At 35.0% G+C, this 17449-nt stretch overlaps 1 protein-coding gene across 2 annotated transcripts; it reads right to left on the bottom strand.

The window, feature by feature from the left end:
* Positions 1–406: 406 nt before the first annotated feature.
* Positions 407–16829, bottom strand: LOC123320084 (lamin Dm0-like). 2 transcript variants are annotated; one of them, XM_044907253.1, is made up of 4 exons: positions 15948–16827; positions 10372–11096; positions 6907–7179; positions 407–1242 (listed from the first exon to the last, which is right to left on the bottom strand). In XM_044907253.1, the coding sequence occupies exons 1-4, from the start codon at positions 16584–16586 to the stop codon at positions 1119–1121; spliced, it is 1761 nt and encodes a 586-aa protein (XP_044763188.1). In that variant the 5' UTR covers positions 16587–16827; the 3' UTR covers positions 407–1118. The 2 variants fall into 2 exon arrangements, with proteins under 2 accessions (XP_044763188.1, XP_044763189.1); XM_044907254.1 differs by lacking the exon at positions 407–1242 and adding an exon at positions 4073–4859 and having other exon boundaries at positions 15948–16829.
* Positions 16830–17449: the final 620 nt, after the last annotated feature.

Below are 17449 nucleotides of genomic sequence, written 5' to 3'. Positions count from 1 at the left end.
CCAGTACCCCTTAAATGAGTACTTAACTAAGGGTCGTTAATGGATGCTTAAATTTATTCCTAGTTGCATGACTGTGGCCTGTGGCTTAACAGATAGTATGATTTGAGAAACAAAATTAGAAATAAAAAGACTAATGGCATTACAATAAAGATAAAAAAGCCTCAGTATTCAGTAATGAATTCATTCAATTCTCAAAATCCATCAAAAATAGGAAGTTCTGCAGCCAGTTTAACAAATTATTTTAGGTTAGAATCCCGCCCTCAAATATTTAAGTGATCATTAAAGGAGCACTTGAATTTAAGGCTAGCTTTAGCCATTTAAATGTCAGTTAATAGCTGGTAATTCAAGTTAAGGGACATTTTAACACTGAGTGTGTTTTGTGCAAACACAAAATAAAAATCTAATGATTAAAATACTTGTTTATTTGAAGGGACAATCTGATAATATTCTCATTATTCATCTGGAACCAAAGTCGAGCAATTTTAGTACGTTTTTCAAAACAATCTTAAATCGAATAAAACTATGTAAGTCTTAACATATTATAAATTTACTTCACAAATATGTATATTCTTAAAAATATTCGATAAAGTTAGAACAAAAGGTTTCACTACTAGATTTTCTTACTTTCATCAAAGTTTAATAGAAAAATACATTTAGGTTCAATTTAATAGCTGCTTCAGTGTTATTTCCAATATAGTCCAAATACAATAAACTAAACAATTATACGAGGTGAAAATGCAATTCTTAAGATGAGAAACTACTTTTCGAAGAATCATATTGAATTAACCGTGAAGAAGCCAAAATTAGTATCATATACAAAGTGTCCATTTTTCTTCATATGAAACAAAACGATAATAATGGTTTTACCTTTACAGAGAATATAATTTGTATGAGTCCAAATATAAATTAAAAAAAAATTATAATAAGAAAAAATGTTATATGAATATATGGCAAAAACAATGTATAAACATATCTCGTTGGGAAAAAATAAATCAAGAAATATATGTACAATGCACATGGACACTGTGTACCTGAATATATCAAATCATGTAAATGTAAAAAGTAAATTATTCCTTTTCTCCCTTCATGTTTTTCATTTCTTCTTTACAAATCTACTTTTACATAAGCCTGCAATTTTCATCCCTTTGTGGTTCCCCATACTGGTGATGTAGTTCTTCTGAACTCATATATCCTCCCATTTCTCTGTGTCGTAATGATGATGAAGAAACCATCCTTTTCACCCTGTAAATAACAATTGAATATTTGACCCCTACCTAAAGTTTCACTAGTGAATAAGTCTACACATAAAAATTTTCCTATCGATAAATTGTCTGTCGACATTAACGAGAATGACGCCGTTGAATTGAGTTTGTTCAATTGAATGAAGAACATGCGTTTCTCAGTAATTTTGATTGATTGATTTTTTGGGTTGTAAGGACACAGCTTGCTTACATGGGAAAATTATATACAGGGTGCTGCACGAAGTGTTTACTAGAAGTATCTAGAGACCGATTTAGATTATTTCCAAAAAATAATGAATGGCTGAGATTAATTCAACTAAAATATTCTCGTCTTGGTGTTACCGTAGGTCATACCACTAATGTTGTTAGTTCAAATGGGTTCCCTTATATTTTATTACATTCTTGACTGTCCAATACATTTTAACTACGCTCCATCTGAACTTCCTCATACACTAACTTCAAGGTTTATCAATGAATGCTTATTCTATAGTTGGGGAGCCGAAGAGGGAAATTCGGATTTACTCGAGCGTGTCAGATTAATATAAGGGGACATACCTTGGACCCTGTAGAATACCTCTACAAAAAATTAGACCTGTATATAGGGGGAATAGTCTAGGACAGCCTGTCAGAATAGTAAAAAAAAAAACGATCATCGTACATACTCGAGCGTGTCAGATTAAGATATATGTGGTTAATTACATGTTGAAAAGTATATATTCTCTTAATCTGACAATTTTAGCGTGTCGAAAATGTGTGGGAGGGCGCCAAAGTTGCAAAAAAAAATGTCACGTGTACATTCTCGAGCGCGGTGGCGTTTTTTCTTATTTTGAAGCTTATGATTCAAGAATAACAGAAAAAATAGACAGTTTTAGCAAGCCGAAACAATAAAAATTGGCCATAAAGGTCACAAAAATCAGTTTTTTTTAATTATCTCCTTCCCTGGGCTTCAAATCTTTTTCGCATTCATTATAAAAGTTATAGAGCATAACATTTTCTACAAATTTCGGCCCAAGCAATTTTTTCTACGTTCAAACGTTTTTGAGATATATGGCGATTAATGCGAGGTGTTTAGCGATACGCTGAAGCGAAAATTCACTCGTTGGAAAATAGTACATTCTAAGGTTCAGTCACAGACAACACTAAAATTTTCGTGACTAATATCGAAATTGTCATTGTCATTTTAACAATTGTAGATTAGACTGGGATTCTACATTGACCTTGCCCTTTCGCATGCCTGGCTAAGCTTCTCGCCCTTATCGCCCTCTAAGGCCCAGTTTCACAATATATGGTTAACCCAAAGTTATATAGTGACCAGGGGTTAAATCAAAAATTCTGTTTCACAAAGTGTGGTTTATCGTTTGACCTAAAGTAAACTTGTGGTTGACTTAACCCCGAAAATTTCATGAGTTAACTATGAGTTGCCTGGACATAGAAGTTTCGTGGCGTATGCTTTTCTGCATAGATAACAGATAAAAGAGTTCTGTCAGAGGCAAGTCAGCATTTCTTCGAAATTACTGGTTAGGAAACGTTTCACATGTATTGGGTGTTTATTAGTTATTATTTACGATTATCGTGGACGATTATGATGTGAATACTCATAGTAGTGATAAGGAAATAGTGAGGCCCAGAATATTTGGAGCTAGGAATTATTTTGAGTAATATGTCGACCTGGATTCCTTCTGTAGAGTCAGAAACACAGTGGAAAGGAAGGCAGTTGGAATCGAAGAATCTCAGCTCCTTCAATGAGAATATTAAAAGTATAGATGCAGTGATGATGATTAAGTCCACAGTTTTTTTACATAACATAACTTGTAATGAAAATGAAGGACAACCTCCTTCATGAGTAGAAGAAGAAGCCATGAATTCATATCAAAATGTTGCTGTGCCCCCTATAGGGGATCAAGAATTATTGTCAAATACTAGAACTAGAAGAACTAGACTGAATCTTATGGATAGTTATTATGCAAATATGTTGAATTAGAGTGGTGAAATTTGAATTTTTCAAATAGATCTCATCTAGCATCTCAATTCAAACTTAAATAAATAATCAATAAAAATAGGCTTTTGAAGAATTGTTGAGGAAAACACCTAGATAGATATAAACTATTTAAGGAACTTTAAGTTATGAATGCAAAACTCAATTTTGTTTCAATTTTTCAATAAAGTAATAATTTCTTTTGGTCCAGCACAGTTGCACTGTTTTTTCTTATTTCGCACAAGAAAAAACGAACGCTTCAGCTTCACTCAAATCAAAATCCAAACGAGAAATAACCTTTAGGCAATTATGAAACTCATATTGGCACAAAACATCAAACATTCGTACGGTGCTCATACGTTTTATTCGTTTTCTGTCATACTCATAACAATTTCTATATTCTTAAGTTCTTGTTTCACAGAAATACGAAATGTCAGTAATAAATAACCCAAAAGTAGATCTATCGTACACGAAAAACATTACCAACCCTCAGAAAAAAATTTTAACCGATGGTCAAAAAACCATCACTCATTTTTTTGTTGTGAAACAAGCATCTTTTTAAACCTTGGGTTAACTCAAAGGTAGTGGTTAATAAACCACCACAGGTTACCAATGATTGTGAAACTGGGCCTAACTCTAGCACGGTTAAGAGTATGTAAAATTGCTTCAGACAAAAGTTGTGTAGAATTTTATTATCTACAACTTTTATTATGAATAAAAAAAGGGATTTTTATCATCTTCAAACTGTCAGATTAAGAAAACCCCTCCTGATTAGTGTCAGATTAATGGGTCAACACGTCTAGAACACCGAGATTAACCATCAGTATGAAAATCTGACACGCTCGAGTATGTTCAAGTAACGATTTTTTTTTTTTACATTTTCAAAGGACCGCTACCATCTAATCTTCAAAATCCACTAGGTCTCTCCACGACGCTCGAGTAAATCCCGATATAGCCGACGGGCTCCACAACTACATACTATGAGTATAGTACAATTTTCAGTGCTGTAATTTTTGTCATTAGGTTATAACGCTTCATTCAAGACTATCTTTTGGACAAATAAGAGACGAATGGTTCAATATCTCCAGAACCTTGAGGTTCAGGAATGGGAAAATTAAAATGAAGTGTAGTTGAAATTTCGTAGTTAATAAAATATAGGGCGTCCCATTTCAAATAACATAGTTTGCCTCAAAACCACCGAGAAGAGACTTTAGTTGAATAGATCCAGCCCGTTCATTCTGATCCATACATTTTCAGAAATTCCTCTTTCGGTTCTCCAGATGCTTCTAAGGAACACTATGCGTGAAACAACCCGTATATTCGGATATCGAGTGATTTGTCGTACCACTTATACGATTGCTGTGATGGTACATACACTTCAGTAATAAACAAGTATTCTTCTAAATGCGAAACGTATAGTGTTCCTCGAGACCGCATAGTATAAATTTTCGTAGTGTGCATTGAAAAAAATTCAAAATATGTAAGCTGCTCTGCTATGATGACAGTCATTTAAACTGTTCCATATTAACCAACGTGGACAAGTGACTCCATATTTTCACCAGCGAGTCGATCCTGGAGATGCTCTGGAGGAAGGTAAAAAGCTCCTCTTCTGCAGTACCGAATGAGCTCGGGACCCGAAGTGCCTTCGGTTAAGAAAAAACCATGACAAACAATAGATCATGGATTACTTTATCACCAAGCAATATGCATCATGAACATTGGTCAAATTCATTAATGGATTATTTGTGTGAAAATACGAATCAAGCTGAGCAGTAAATTTATTTGGTTGGGCCGAAAATAATATTTTATACGCAGAACAGAGATGACGAATGGAAAGGCGGTATTTTTTAAGGAGAAAAATTAATGTGTAAGTCACAAGGTTAGGAATTGAGATAAAGTAGCATGTGTCTCGATGCAGTAACAAACGAAGTTGAAAATGAATGGTGATATACAGAAAGTCTTTCACTTGAACATACATTTCAATATTTTAACGCCTAATTTTTATTTCTACAATACTAGCAACGCTAGTAGGGATGTCGACAAGTTATTTAATGTTTTCTTGCATACACGGCGTCCCGTATGAGAAATAGTATAAGAGATTTTTGGTCCCGAAAAATTCGAAAATGATTTTTAGTTCGAAATACATATTTCAGTGGAGTAAAATTTTTTTTCTTAAAAAATAAAATAGTTCATAACACGTATGCGTGCAAATTATGAACATAAAATTCTTAACTGTGTGAAAAAATTCGCAACACCTATTGTTAAATACCACCAAATTTTATATGGATATCTTTTCGAGAAAAACCCCAATCTCGGTAAACGGAGAATTTGCTGACAAAAGTATAGCATTATTTTTTCATGCAGTGTGTAACTCCCTGAAACTCGTCCCACTTATTCACTAACTCTCATATAAAAAAAGACATTTGTTAAGTTACACCATTTATGGTGAGTTTATGCAGAGTAACTAAGGGTCCAATCTAATTTTCAGATTTCAAATACGAACCATCTACCAATTAGATTGGCCTCCTTAGGTATTATTACTTATTAACTCTACATAAACTAACCATTATAACTCCGATGAGCTGTTAGGAAATTTGATTTTTGTATTTGTGTAGGGCCCCGTTACCATGAAAAAAATTGAAAATTGATAGAACGATAATTTCTTTTAGATGGCGTTGTATACAGGGTGTCCCAAGGTGGGACACCCATCTTGGATTATACGTTTATAGAGAACTAATCACAATTTAGTGCCAAAGTTTCCATGGTGGGGTTTTTGATGATAAAGTTTCCCTCCTAAAATATTTACAGACCTACCTATTTATTTTAGCAATCGGTTGGTCATAACGTCGTTGTCACAACTAATTTTTATTACGAAAATGCCGAAAGTGATTGAAAAGAGACAGTGTTTCAAGAAGTGCTAATTAGAATTCAGGTCCGCTCATTCAAATAGTTATACCGTGATATTCTAAAATTCACAATACGGCAGACGGTAGCGAACATATTCAGTGCAAGAGAATTTATATAATGTTTCATCTGAATCTAAACGACTTATATTTAAGCTGAATATTTCCACAATCAGAAAGATTGTTAATGAAGAGGATGACAAAGAATTTTCTTCTATTGGGAGACCCAAAAAAGTGGTGACATTTGAGAATTTTATGTTTGAGTGAATTAATGCGTAAAGTTTCTTTAGCGTTTATATTGAATTTTCGAGATTGTAAAACATTATAAATTGGATTAATTTTTTGATTTCAAATAGTATAGAAGTTGGTGAACTGAAGATACCAAGAAAAATTGATCAAACCAAATTTCATTATTTCCCAATGAATAATATTTACTTCAAAATTGGCAGAACAATGTAAATAAATAAGTGGATATCTGAGAGTGCTCACCTACCAATCCTTTCCTGCAATCATTTTGTTATCGATATTACAGACAAAAAAACTCCCTTCTTTATTCTTCGCATCTTTTGTTTTCTCAGCGGATTAAAAGTTATATTTTGTCAAAACCTTCATGATAATGATTAATTGATAAGAATGTGGTTGATTTAATCAATATTATGATGATGTTCAAGTGTGTAAACATTATTTTCACTTTCGAAATTTAAGAAACACACAAGGTTAATATATGCCAAATGATGTGAGAAAGCATTCCTTCAACCTAAACATCGATATATCAATGAAATCTCACCTTTCAGAGGTTGCAACTGCTTCACCATTATTATTGGTCAATGTGGTCAAAATGTTCTCACCAGAGACCCATTTTGATCCTTTCATGACAAGTTGTGTAGGAGGATCGTGATCCTTATTGAGATCGGAAGACCAAACTGTAACAGTTTCATTTGGAGGAAGCTTGTGTGTCCTGTGGAACTTGAATTGAGTTTCTTCTTCGCCAACCCTCTGAGTTATCACCCATCCTCCGAGAGCTACTTCTTGGTTGCTCTTGTTCAACAGTCGTACAAATCTGAAAAGAATGGAACATTTTACTATACCGGCAGTATAAAGTTGAAACTTGCCACTGGCTCATCTCTGAAGTTATGAGGTACTGAAAACATTCAATAAATACATCATCGGCGTTAGTCGTATAACATGAAGTTTTCTTGCGCTATTTGTTTTCAAGAAATCACCGGCTTTTATTTAGTGAACAAGACATAAACTCGTTCTTTGACAGTTGTAAATGACCGAAGTCGTTCCATCTCATTCATGAGATCATGAGTCATCTTAGGGCCAGTTCAAATCTTTGAATAGATTCAATTTAAGAGGTTTTGTTGACAATTTGTGCACGAGAAACACTCATTTTTGAAATAGTTGAACATTCAAGTTTTCATACAAATTTTTTTCAAAACGAACGCTCAAACATTGACTAAATGAAATATTTACGATCTTTTTTGCGAGTAAAGACAGCAGCTATTGATATGGTTTCATCATATCTATCGAAGTATTCCATGAAGACTATTTTAGCATAAGAAAACTTTTATTTATTCTTTACTGTGGTGCCCAGAAACGCAACTTTGTGTTGAAAAATTTATCTTAAAAAAAAGACATTTCTCATGGGGTTACTTTCTTCTGGTACTTTCCGTTTTCTTCTAGCTGCCATAGTTCTCGAGATCCCTTCAGTAGACAACAAATGTTCCCCACCCTGTACACACTCTAGCATGTCAGATTAGGATTACGTGGAAAATCACAAGTTGAAAAGCTAACATCCTCTAAATCTGACAAATTAAGCTTGACTGAAATGTGTGGGAGGACGACAAACTTGCAAGAAAAACGTCATGTGTAAATTTCTAGCTCCTCGAGTTCATCACTTGAAAAAGTAGCTTCCTTTTGGTCCGATTGACATATCTTTTGAAAATTTCTTACTATTTTTCCTCGACCAACCACAACTTTCAGATCAAGATGAATTTATCAAAGAGTATCAACAAGAGGAATCACTCAATCATTTTGGCCGGTTGCGTATCAATGCCCTTGAATGTTTCCTGGTTTAGTGGAAAGGACGAAAACGAGAGATGTTCGTTCTGTTCGCAAGTCCCAATCTGATTGGTCGCCCAGATTCTCGTTTGACTGTAGTAAATCTGAGCGCAGTATTGCTGAAGCGTAGGGTCTCCCCACTTCAAGGTTAAAATTCATGCATCCGATCTTCCCTTGTAAATCGGCAAAGTGAAATTTTTTTTTTACATATTTGCGAACCTGCAGATGCTTTCCCAACAGCTGTATACATCCTAGAACCTTTTTTTCTTCCTACTTCCTAATCTTCAAAATCCACTACGTCTCCACGACGCTCGAGTAAATACCGATGTGGGCTCCCCAACTATTATTGACATTTTTTCAAAGGTAATTTTCGAAAAATTGCAGTGTCGTTCGGACCACTTTTATAAAGATCCGAAAAACTGAAGAATTCTAGAAAACTCTTCTGGAATTCAATAAAAAATAGGGAATTTATCTAGAACAGTTTTTAAGATAGGAGCTACGTCAAAATGCCACACAGATAAATAAAGACAATTGGGTTTTGTATTTCGAAATTAGAATTTCAAATTAATTCAGAATGTGATAAAAAAAATTGGGTATTTGATTCGAAAGAGCAGGGTCGTATCGTGTTTCAACAGTTTCGGACCGTCCTATGAAGTGGGCAATGTTGATTCACCCTGTATATGGGTTAGGTTTTTGTACAGAGTGGACAAAATTGGTGATACCTGAACTAAAACTTTTTTACCCAACAAGATAGAGGAAAATGAATGTACCATTCATGTCGTCTTTTTTAGAGAAACTAATAATGCCATCAACTGCATTCCTCCATCTTCATTAATATTTGAGTTATAGGCCAAAATTTGGGCGATTTCAACTTTGGTAATTATCTACGTTCCCGTTTGTGCTAGGATGTTGAAATGAAAATATTATACAGACACTTTTTTGATAGCAACCCAGTGGCGTACTATGATTTTTTCCAACAGATACAGTCGTCTAAAATGATCTAGAAAGAATCGCCATTTTCTTCCCGTTTCAGAAATATATCATAAATCCTACATTGCCCTCAGATTCGTTTCGATATTATGAAAAATATAGTTTGTATGTGAATTTTAAATGATTGTGAATTAAGTAGGTCGAATCACAGAATAATGTCCCTGCGCATGGTTCAATTATTATTTTGCCTTTGAATACGTGATTCAATCCTCTATGGTTTGATCTCGGTTTAGAATAACTGTCAGTTATTAAAATTCGAAGTTATTATTTGCAGCAATATGGAAACATTCGAAAATTACGAAAAATATGATGTTAAAATGTTTTTTTTTTGTATTATATATTATATCATTTTGGTTGTTTTTTTCATATTTACTCGAATGTGGCTTTTTGAAAGAACCAAACACGCCTAACTCATCTGCCAATAATTTGAAATACCTAACATTCGGTTGATTACGTTCGGGGTAAAGATGGAAATATGCATCACTTGCTGTCCTATTATCCTCATGGACCAAAATAAAACATTTTAATATATCGTTATTTTCGAATATTTCCATAATGTCGGCAAAAATGACTTCGAATTGTAATAAGTAATAACTGAGAGTTGTTCTGAACCGAGATCAAACCATGGAGGATTGAATCAAGTATTCAAACGCAAAATAATAATTAAACCATGCGTAGAGACATATGATTTTGTGACTACTTAATCCTCAATCATTTAAAATTCACATAGTAACTATATTTTTCATAATATCTGAACGAATCTGTAGGCGATGTAGGATGTATATTTCTGAAACGGGAATAAAATGGCGATTCTTTCTAGGTCATTTTCAACGACTGCTTCCATAAGAAAAAACAATGTTATATCTCAGCAAATGTACCTGCTGGAAAAAATCATAGTACACCACTGGATTGCTATAAAAAAGTGTCTGTATAATGTTTTCATTTCAACATCCTAGCACCAATAGGAACGGAGTTAATGACCAAAGTTCAATCCGCCCAAATTTTGGCCTATAACTCAAAAATTAAAGAAGATGGAGGAATGCAGGTGATGGCATTATTAGTTTCTTGAAACAAGACGACCCTAATGAGCCATGCATTTTCATCTATCTCGTTGGGTAAAAAAGTTGTAGTTCAGGTATCACCAATTTTGCCCACCCTGTACAGGAAAAAATAATCTTGAGGTGATCTTTACACTTACTTTCCTTCTGGGTCAACCTCCTGAACCTCAACTTCCCCCTTCGAGGACCTGTTGATGGAAAAATCGCTAACGCTGGAATCTTGACTCTCCTCCAACAAGGTACGCTTGCGCTTCGATCCCGCCCTGACAGGTGTCGCTCTGCGTTGCGAACCCGCCCGCGTGGCCCGTTCGCTGCCGGGCGGCGTTATGTTCAACCTGGCCTCCTCCGATTCCAGCATCTTTCTGTAGGCGGCGATCTCCAAATCCAGCGATACCTTGATGTCCATCAGGTCCTGATATTCCTGCAACTGCTGATTCATCTCGTCGCGCATCGTGGCCAGCTCGCGCTCCAGCGCTGCCATCGATTCGGCATGACGCAGGCGCTCGCTCTCCAGCAACTTCTCCAGGTCGCGGTTGCGCGCCAGCAATATGCCGTTCTCGTTCTCCAGGGAGCAGGCGCGAGCGTTGAGCACGTCGGTCCTCGATTTGATGTTGCGCAACTCTTCCAACGCGTTGGCGGCGTTGGCTGAACTTCTGTTGGCGGCAAGTTGAAGGTTCTTGATTTTGTTCTCGTACAAGCTCTCGATCTCGGCGCGGTTGTTCGCCATCTGGGTTTCGTATTGGTCGCGTAATTCCTGCAGCGCCTGTTGCAGCTTCTCCTCGTACTTCTCCGATAAGCGGCCATCTATTTCGCTTATCTCGATCTGTCTACTTCTACGGGTTTCTGTCAGCTGCTGTTGGAATATCTGGAATGATACACAGAATTAGTGTGTTTTGATATGATGAAAATTGTGAAAAACAAGGCGTAAACATAGTGTCCCGAAATAAGATTGAAAATGATATTTTCTACGCCCAAACAGACATCTGGAAACGCTTCTTTTTCGAAATACAGGCTGTTGAATTGAATTCAACAAATTCAACATTTTCAATGTATGCCTTTACCAATGGAGGAAAGTGTGTGAATATTTGTATTTGAATGGTACACAATGAATATCACGTCATGCCAGTGACGGGTAATACTGGGGGAACTCGTAGAAAAAAAGCCCCATAAGTTGTCTTGAAACATTCTCGGCATTTTGGATAAAAATCTTGTAAAAGGTACATTTTTACACAAAAAAGGTTCATCAGTATTATATCTTACGAAATGGCGGAAAACCTGCAATGTTCGTGATTGTTTTCTTGGTTGCCAAATTGAATTTCATTTTTTGGATTAATACAATTTTCGAAGAATTCCTAAAAAAAAAATTCTATAAATCGAACACAACTACATATTTTTTAACATGTCTACAGTCTACAGCGAAAGAAAAATTTCATCCGAAATTGTTGAAATGTTTCCCGATTGTACTTCCTTTTATACCTAATACGAATATGAAAACAGAATCGAAAAATATCAAACCGTTTCTTTACTGCAGCCGTCCAAATATCTCGCAGAACCTTTAACATAATTAAAGAAAAATAAAACTGGTATATTATGTTTGTCCAGTTTATGATGAAACACACTGTATACGGGCCATGCCCCAAATAAAACAGTTATTGGTGTGTTGACGGGCCTCACGCACTCGACCAGTCTTTGGATCGGGTGATTCACAACCCAACCAAAGGTTGTAAGCAAAGATTATCTTAATCTTAAGTACATAAAGGGTAATAACCCATTTTGAACGCTTTCGGGGGGACATCTCTCTTATTTAAAGAAAAAAGATTGGGGTTTTCACCTACTTTTTCATTAAATTGAAAATGTAAAGGTTGAAATATATTCCCATATAATTTTTGTCGTAATCCAGTGACGTAGTTAGTTTTCCCCGGCACCTTTTGTTTTTTGGTTGTGAAGCAAACATGTTTTTTCAATTGGAACAACCTGTATATTATTTTCTATATTCATTAGGCATAAAGTGGACTTTCCAAAAATATTTAATTGTATATTTTGCGGATGGGCTGAACGGCGTGGTTGGACTGAATGAAACTGAACGTATAATATGAATAAGCAACCGCTCAGTTCAGCTTAGTCAATCTAGGGTTTCCCTTTGTTGTGAAAGCTTCTTTGAACTTTTTTTTTGTATTAATTGCGAAATTTTTCACAGTATACAGGATGATTCATAACTATTGGGACATAGGCTAAGGACAGATTGTTTGGACCAAAATATGGCGATAGGACCAAATGAAGCTTAATGAAATATTGCTGTGCAAAAAAGATAGAGGGCGTTAAAGTTGATTTTTTTTTTCGTTTTTTGCTGATAATTTCACTGTATATTTTTTATTTCCGTTTTTAAGAAAAACACAATTGAATAGTTCAGAGCATCGGAAGGGGATTTGAAGTAACGGCTTATTTATTTTATTTATTTATTTCGACGATAAAGCATAATTTAAAACAATGTAACATAAAAAGAATAAACTTAAATTAAATTATCTACATGTCCTCCCCCTACTTCTATGCCTTTTCTAATTCTTTCAATAAAGGACTTTCGAACTTTGAAGAAAATATTATTCTGTCCCCTCATAAAAAATTCAACTTTAACGCCCTCTATCTTTTTCCACAGCAATATTTTATTGAGGTATATTTGGTCCTATCGCCATATTTCGGTCCAAACAATCTGCCCTTAGCCCATGTCCCAATATGAATTACCCTGTATAATCAAAATTATATCCTGTTCATTCTAAAATAGCCATGATGTGTGGACCAATTTTTTTTATAATGTCCAATATATTCACCTTCAACTTTCCTCTTTTCAAATTTTGGTTAGACACCCAATCTTTTTACCGACTTTTTGTTCCTCTTCATCTTCGTCTAACAATAATGCAAAAGCACATCATTCATTCAGACGTAATTGCAGCAATTTTATTTTTAGCAGAAGTTAAAGGGTTTACGTCCTATGAGATAGGGCACGTAAGAGAAACAACGAAAATAATAATACTGATAATTTAACAATAATTTTAGGGTCCTTCTTGTACTGTTTTGATCAAAATGAAAGGCTTCATGTGTCAAGTGCTGGTCGATTCGAATGCAACCGAAGATTCACGACACACGAAGCGGAAGGTGACTGAGACGATCGTGACTGATAATATGAACGCAACCTCCGTCAACGGCTAATGATCCTTCCGCCGGCCTGAACTGAGCGGAACGTATAATATGAATCGACCTTAAGTACGCGCCTGTAGATCAACAGCTGTTATTTTATAAACAAGCTTATCCGACATTGTTCTTTTCATTGTCTTGTATGCGCTGTTGCCAAATCGTAAACTCCGCACAAAGCGATTTAAATTTTAAAACCCCATATTTGAAGGATGATTTTGAATAGTTTCCGCGGTGAATTTGAAAAAATCATGAATGAAACTAATAATTATTCAGTTTAAACTTGCATATGCAGTGATAACCCAAATTGAGGAGAATTCCCCATTCTGTTCAGTTATGGATTTTCATCAAGTATCGGCCACAAAAAAATACTTTCCTCCTACAGAGGAACTTATTCTCGAACACGTATTTGTCCAGGTGTCACGGAATGAGTTGATCAGAAAAAAAAGAAGATTCCGCGAAGGAGAAATCGAGAATTGTTGTTGTCCAATTTTTTTCATTAGTTACACCACCCGAAGACATACGGGAAGGAAAGCCAGTAATCAATATTATATAAATATCCTAATTACTCGGCTAATTATCAAAAACTGAAAAGAGGGCGTTTTTGACTTTTTGCTTTTTGTTTAAAAAAAATCAGACGCAAAAGAAAATTTCAGTCGAAATTATTAAATTTAAATTGCTTGTGCCATTTTAAATTTCACGAAAAAGCAACAATCTATCGCCAAAACTGCAAACCTGTGATCTTTGATAAAGATAAGGGAGATTGTAAACTATTATTAGATTTGTCATCTCTGAACTGGAAAAATCATTTTGAATCTCTTCAAAAAGTGCCTGTAGAAGGTTGAAGTATTACATCTGCAACTTCAAAGACAAAAAAGTTATAATCAAACTGAAAGTTCCTTAAATTTAAGGCATCCTTTAGCCCTTTTAAAAATGGCACGAAAGAAAGCTTTGAGCTTGAATTGACTTTAAATTTGGGTATGAAACTGGACTTGAAAATTTTCTAACTGAAAACTTTTCGATACTGTGCATGAATAAAATAGAGGAAGATCATAAAACTCCAACAGTTTAAATAAATATGCTTTCAGAAGTCATAACCCTGCTGTAATAATTCGAACTTGACAAAAGAACATTGAGTATTGTGTATGGTTTTAATTTCCAAAATCAATAGACACGAAATATTTCGGTGAGTCAACCAACGCGATACCCTGAACATTTTGAGAGCCACCGACATAATTCGACCTAGAGATTATAAAAATTCGGAATCCCAAATGAGCCGATGACATCAGCGACTATTATAGGGAAGATTACGTAAGTGGAAGCAAAGGAAGAAGTTATTTGACCGACAAGACATTTTCATGGTTACATACTATGTATCGATCAAATATTCTGTCGTATTGACCAAACTTTGATTATATATTTTACTAACGTCTATTTTTAACTTTTAGCGACCTGTATATATCTGTTTCTGACGAAATTTCACGAAAACCGAAACGCACGGTAAATCGATAAGTTTGCTAGCATATTTAACCGTCGGTGAGCAGTAGGAGGTGACCCCGTTTCGGTTATAATAAATCTTAGGAATAAAATCGAGAATAAAATTGCCTCCTACAAATAAATACATAGGTAATATGTAAACATAAGAATGACTCCCCACATCGACCATCCGTTAAATCTTTACAACCGTTTCTGCATCTAGTCTCCAACCGAGTCTCCAACCAAGATAAAGATGAAATTTCTTTTGGAGAATTGAACATTGTAGTTCCAATTTCAGAACGATGAAAAAAAATTTCCAGTGTGCGTCCGTTAGAGATTATAGATAAAAACAAACTGAACTCGTCCTGTGCTGCTTTTAGCTTTTTCTCTTTAAATAATTTCTACGCCACTGACATCACAACAAATATGACGTCAAATTCGTATATTTTCACAATTCGGCGTTTGAATAACATAATAGTTCATTCATTACAAATATCTACTACAAAAGCACCGTGAATGTAAAATGTTATTTCCCACTATACCAAACAAGGGGACCTATCATAACCTCAAAATAATTCAGTTTCATTTTCATAGGAATTCATCAATCAATCGAAATTTTTCCCAATGATTATTTCTGTTCCTTTTGTCTAAGATGTCGGGAAAGAACACCCAGATTGAATTTTCAAAGAAATGTACAAAAAAAAAGAACTTCTTGACACAATGTATTTTTAAACTATATGTTGATATTAATTGAAGAAATGCTGCGGTCACTTAACAATCAATGAAAATGTATTACATTCGAAAAAGAGAGATATACATATTCAAATTCTTAGTTTTAAGAATAGAAATTTATGTGAGGAAATGAATAGTGATACTCATTTATATCTTGAATAGAAGACAATATGTCAGGAATATGACCTACTTACGAGATTTGACCCAGTTAAAAGCGGCAAATAGATGAAAAGCACTAAACTATATCAGTGACCTAACAGTTCAGCGATAGGAAAAGCAAAATTTTTCTATCAGTAGCATATACGAATGTAATTGAACATACCTGATCCTTAAATAGCAATTCTTCCTTCAAACTCTGATTATTATTTTCCACATCAACTCTGGCCAATGATTCTTCTTCTAAACTCTTTCGTAGCTCCTCAACTTGTTTACGGAGCTTGTCCCTTTCCTTTTCCAAATCCTTTGCATCACTGATAGCTTTCCTAGCATCATTATTAGCTTGATTGAATTTCAATTGTAGATCATTACATTTGCCTTCTAATATCCTCACTGAATTTTCAGAGAGTAACAAACCCTTGTTTTTCTTTTCTAGCTCAGCACGAAGCTCCTCATTTTCCTCCCATAATCTTTTTGTATCAATTTCTAGCTTTGCTTTTTCTCTATGTGTATCATCCAATAATTTTCTAGCATCAGATAGTTCACTATCATACATGGATTTAATGTGGGAAACCTCACGAGTTACCGTCTCTTGTGTAGTTTGTATTTCACGAGTTAGACGATTGTTTTCATTTTCAAGATATCTGACACGTTCTATGTAACAGGCAAGCCGGTCATTTAAATTCTGTAAATCCGCTTTTTCCTGTAAACGTGAATGTCTGGTAGGGCTCAATGGGCTTGTCGGTCTGGGTGGTATATTTTGGGACGCGGCCGGCGTCCCCTGCCTCTTGCTCTTCGATGCCATAATTTTATGAAACTTCAATATTTACTGTTCAATAACTACTAAACACTGAATAGACACTACTACTAATTCCTAAACCACTCCGAAGAGGAATAATACTCGCACAAAAATCGGTCGAGGTCTACTTTCTAGGTAACCAAACTATATTAATAGATGACGAAATGATAAACTCTGACGTAGTAGGGTAGGAACGCGTAGTCGCGTACAATCCTTTACAAATAACGGTTTTCTTTTACTGAATGACAAATGACAAATCTAGGTGGGGTCGCTCCTGCTCTAGACAAATTCGAATTGACGTAATTGTAGAATACTATTTTAACGTCAAAACAATGTTTTTCAATTTCATCTAATCAGGCGCCATCTGTGATTGAATGCTGGGAGATTGTCTATTCAGGAGAAGTAAACTGTTAGATGCAGACAAGGCCGTACCTGGTTGGTGGGTCAGAGGGGTTCAAACCCCTCCGAAATTTTCTGTTGATGTCACTTTTTCTAAATAGAGCTTCATAAAGTAATAAAGTAATGCAGTCCTCAGTTTACAGGTTATTTTAACAAGGCTGTCTTAGTAAAATTGAATAATGAAAAAGAACATGATAACCACACCAACAATTCTATTCACATCCATGTCATGAAAATATAGTAGTTTTGAGAGCTCTTTTTTATATTATTTCAAAAAAGTTCGTGATTTCCCGAATTGGTTTTAAAATGCTCGCCTTTTGTTTATGTAGCTCATTCAATACTATTGATCTTCCAGAGCCCTGAAGATGACCACAAACATGATTGAAACATTGGCAACTGGCTAAATTTGGTTTCATTGCTTATACCTGAATCCCATTACACCAATCTATTGTTAAATCAAGATTTTTGTT

Source organism: Coccinella septempunctata, chromosome 9 (genome assembly GCF_907165205.1).
Source record: "Coccinella septempunctata chromosome 9, icCocSept1.1, whole genome shotgun sequence".
Lineage (NCBI taxonomy): Eukaryota > Metazoa > Arthropoda > Insecta > Coleoptera > Coccinellidae > Coccinella > Coccinella septempunctata.
The sequence above is the reverse complement of the archived record's forward strand: the minus strand, read 5'-3'. Positions and strand labels throughout refer to the sequence as shown.